Genomic DNA, 3,990 nt, shown 5'->3' with positions numbered 1-3,990 from the left:
ACAACACACACCTGTAACACACCATCAATAATCAATAATCAATAATCCATAAAGTTTCTTGTGAGTTTGTTTACCTGCTGAGAGTTTCTTGCTTCTCATTGGTCGACAGGGCAGCCAATAACACGTCACCTATCACCTTCTTTATTTGCCCCAAGGCATCATGGGAAGTGGGCGGGCCCAGCCTCTGCAGCAGGAAGTTCCTGAGCTGAAGAGCAAAAAATATATGTATGTCATATAAAAAACTACTTTTGACAAAAGAAAACCGTACAGGTGTTTCACCTTTATGGGCCGTCCCCGCTGCTCCTGATTGGTTGTCACCACGCTGATGTCATGCAGGAAGGAAGTCAGCGGCTTCACTGACGTCACCAGTACGTAAGTATTCACCATGGCAACCAGAGCAGGAGGCGGAGCTCCGGCAGGTGAGTGTCTGACAGAAGAAGAAGAAGAAGAAGAAGAAACGGTAAACACACAGACAGGTGATCACACTGAAGCTCACCTGGTTGAAGCAATATTCTCACCTGTCGGCTCCCGCTGGGTCCTGAGGAACCTGAAGCTTCTGATTGGTCGATCCACAGGCATGTGGCATCATGGGTAATTCAGAACCTGAGACAGTGGAACAGAAACAGGTAAGTGAGTCTTTGGGTACATCCCAAGTCTCTTAATGTCATCCCCGTTTGCGTCCACTTGCGTCCTTTCCTTGCGTCTTAGTCCCTCCCACCAGGGATGCATGGAGGAAACCATGCGAGGAGAGAGGAACGAGGAGATATGTTTTAAGAGTCGTCCTTTCCTCAGTTGCGTCACGTGAAGCGACGTCTGTTTCTGATGACGGAGGATCAGATGATCACAGCTGGATCAGCTGTCAGTCGGCTTTAACAGCTGGAGAGACTTTTGATAAGTTAGTGTCTGTTCGCATGATCACTGTACTTAATAACAGTAACTAATAATACTAGTAACTAATAAAGACACAGTAATCACCACTGTAGAGGTGTTTCTCTCTATAGTCTGTTAACTAACTGTGTCCTGTGTTCTGTTTATAAGCTCTCGTGGTTCCTCGCTCACGGCTCCTCCAAGGTCCCTCCTCCCTCCTCCCTCATCGAGGAGTGAGGAAACGACACTTAAGAGACTTGGGATGTACCCTTTGTCAGCTTCAAAATAAACTTTATTTAAAAATAATTTACGCATAAAAGTCTCAGGTGAAGCTATCTTGAATGGCAGTGGGATTTTATTTTGAAAAAAGTAAATAACTCATCTGATTGGACGAGTAAGGATCATGTGACTCACCTGGACAGGTAACGTGTGAACTGTTTCCTGTGTGACTCACCTGGACAGGTAACGTGTGAACTGTTTCCTGTGTGACTCACCTGGACAGGTAACGTGTGAACTGTTTCCTGTGTGACTCACCTGGACAGGTAACGTCTGAACTGTTTCCTGCGTGACTCACCTGTCAGGTGTGATTGACTGTAGAAGTGACACAACCCTTCGCCTGCATCAGAGAACGCCTCGATGATCCGGGGCAACAAGTTCACCTGAGGACACAGAGACACAGGTGAGTCTAGAAGAACTCAGGTGAAACCATGTGACTCTGATGGACCGGTGAGTCTCACCGTCTGATGATGCTGCAGGTGAGAGAAGGAGACTCTCCTGAGACAGCTTCTCTCTGAACTACTAAGACACACCAACAGGCTCCACCCCCTCACACCTGTAACAGAGAGACACAGACAGGAAGTGACACCTGTAAACATGGAGGGAAGTCTCTAACAACAGACTGATCATCATGATTACAAACCCTAAGAGAAGGAAGTTAAAGAAACATGTTGGACTGAAACATGATTAAAGTTGATGAACAATTCTTCATGTTGCTGTCGAGAAAAACCTGAATAAAGTTTAAATAAATAAAGAGCAGCAGGCAGAGAGAGAGAGAGAGAGGAAGCAGCCTGTCATAACAAACGTGTGACCAAATATGGGCACAGACAAAACATATGGAAGTGATTGTGGAGGACACAGGAAGCCTGCTGCTGAGGTTTAACCAAACATTCCACTGTGTTCTCTGGAGAGACGTTCCTCCATAAAAACACAGACATGAGAGAGCAGCAACGCTACAGAGCAACATTATAGAGTAACTTTATAGAGCAATGTATAAATAATAAGTACATAAAACCATATGGACTGAACCATGTGAGTGAAGGTCAGCTTGTCAGTCTGTGATTTATGAAGGTTATAAAAGTCTCTTTCTTCTTCTTCTTCTTCACCTGCTGGTAGAAACATCAGGCCCCGCCCCCCTCTGTGTACTCAGCTGTCAATCATCAGACACACCTGTTGTTTACGCTGTGACCTGGTCAGTAACTGAACAAACAGCTGACTCATCAACGATAGTGGATCCTCATCAAGGTCTGGACCACATGCTGGTCTGCTGAGCCCTGAAGTTCCGCCCCCACAAAACTACACCCAGTGTGAGGAAGATGACGGTGATGAAGGTTTGTCATAGTGACATCATAGTCACATGATTCTGTCACTTTAAAAAGTGTGTTTACGTTCTGACCTGCAGCTGCTCTGTTAGTGGGACAGGAAGTCTCCACCCAGCAGTAAACCACACACACACACGCACACACACACACACACACACAGACACACACACACACACACACACACACACACACACAGACACACACACACACACACACACACACAGTTTGTTACCGTGGTCGGTTCGGAGGAGGCTGCTGGTCTCGGCGTATCTGGACAGCTGGACCTCGTAGTCCATCTGCTGCAGGACCTGCTGGTACAGCTGGACCTCAGGGTCAGAGACCAGATGGTGACCCGTCAGGACCACGGCCCGCCGGGGGGGCCTCTGAGACCAGACCTGGACCTGAGGGGGACAGAGGAAAACCTGATGCTCCAGACAAAACTCAAACCTCTTTTAGTCCAATAAACTGTTTTAGCTTAGCACAAAGACTTGAAGCAGGGGGAACTGTTAGCCTAGCTTAACACAAAACCTGGAAGCAGAGGAAACTGTTAGCCTAGCTTAACACAAAACCTGGAAGCAGAGGAAACTGTTAGCCTAGCTTAACACAAAGCCTGGAAGCAGGGGGAACTGTTAGCCTAGCTTGACACAAAACCTGGAAGCAGAGGAAACTGTTAGCCTAGCTTAGCACAAAGACTTGAAGCAGGGGGAATTGTTAACCTAGCTTAGCACAAAGACTGGAAGCAGGGGGAAACAGAAACAGGAGATGAAAGATTTCTCAACATGAAACTTGTTTTGTTGGTAAAATAAGGGAGGAGGAGCAGGAGGAGGGTAATGTGTGTGTTGGATCTGGTTCAACAGTTTAACATGAAGAAACAGAAAGTTAAATGTTTTTCATTCTTTGATGGTTTGAGACTGAACTCTGTTGACCTCCAGAGAGTGTGTGTGTGTGTGTGAAGAAGTTTCTCAACAACAAAAACCTTTATAAAGAATCCATTACAGTTTGTTGTAAACCACAGAAGAAGAGTGTTTCCCTGCAGTAAAAAGAGAAGAGAAGAAGAATGTGTTGCTGTGATTGTAGTTTTACTTCCTGTACTTTACTTCTTTACTTCTTTAGTTGTGTGTCTGTGCTCAGATCTGATCTGTAGTCAGTTAACGTCCTCGTTGGCTCACTTCCTCTTTTCAGTCTGTTAGAGAGTCATGTGGACTAAAGATCACATGACTCTATTTAAATGATCCGTTAGTTATATAAACATTATATAAACTAAATACATGTACTGTTGTTTTTAAAGTATCACTTTATTTAAAATGATCCGTCATTTCTGAAAAGTTTGCAGGAAAATACTTCAGAGTTTAAATTATGTAAATACATGAGTTTGACAGACATGAAGTATTAAAGTACACACATATACTGAGGCATTACAGTACACACTGGGATACTAAAGTAGCAGTAGTAGTAGTAGCAGCAGCAGTAGCAGCAGCAGTAGTAGTCGTAGCAGCAGTAGTAGTAGCAGTAGTAGTAGTAGCAG

At 44.9% G+C, this 3,990-nt stretch overlaps 1 protein-coding gene across 1 annotated transcript in view; it reads right to left on the bottom strand.

Moving 5' to 3' along the window:
• Positions 1 to 2,914, bottom strand: part of cped1 (cadherin-like and PC-esterase domain containing 1) — a gene marked incomplete at its 5' end in the record, with an annotated part of 13,821 nt that extends 10,907 nt beyond the window's left edge. Inside the window, 6 exons of the mRNA XM_031879735.1 lie at positions 75 to 205; positions 280 to 427; positions 519 to 603; positions 1,442 to 1,526; positions 1,605 to 1,699; positions 2,698 to 2,914. Of these exons, the coding sequence (XP_031735595.1) occupies positions 75 to 205; positions 280 to 427; positions 519 to 603; positions 1,442 to 1,526; positions 1,605 to 1,699; positions 2,698 to 2,914 (761 nt within the window). The remainder of the gene's footprint in view (positions 1 to 74; positions 206 to 279; positions 428 to 518; positions 604 to 1,441; positions 1,527 to 1,604; positions 1,700 to 2,697) is intronic.
• Positions 2,915 to 3,990: the final 1,076 nt, after the last annotated feature.

The sequence above is a fragment of the Anarrhichthys ocellatus genome, unplaced genomic scaffold, assembly GCF_004355925.1.
Source record: "Anarrhichthys ocellatus isolate YVR2014 unplaced genomic scaffold, GSC_Weel_1.0 scaffold407, whole genome shotgun sequence".
Classification (NCBI taxonomy): domain Eukaryota; kingdom Metazoa; phylum Chordata; class Actinopteri; order Perciformes; family Anarhichadidae; genus Anarrhichthys; species Anarrhichthys ocellatus.
This window is presented reverse-complemented; position numbering and strand designations above follow the sequence as displayed.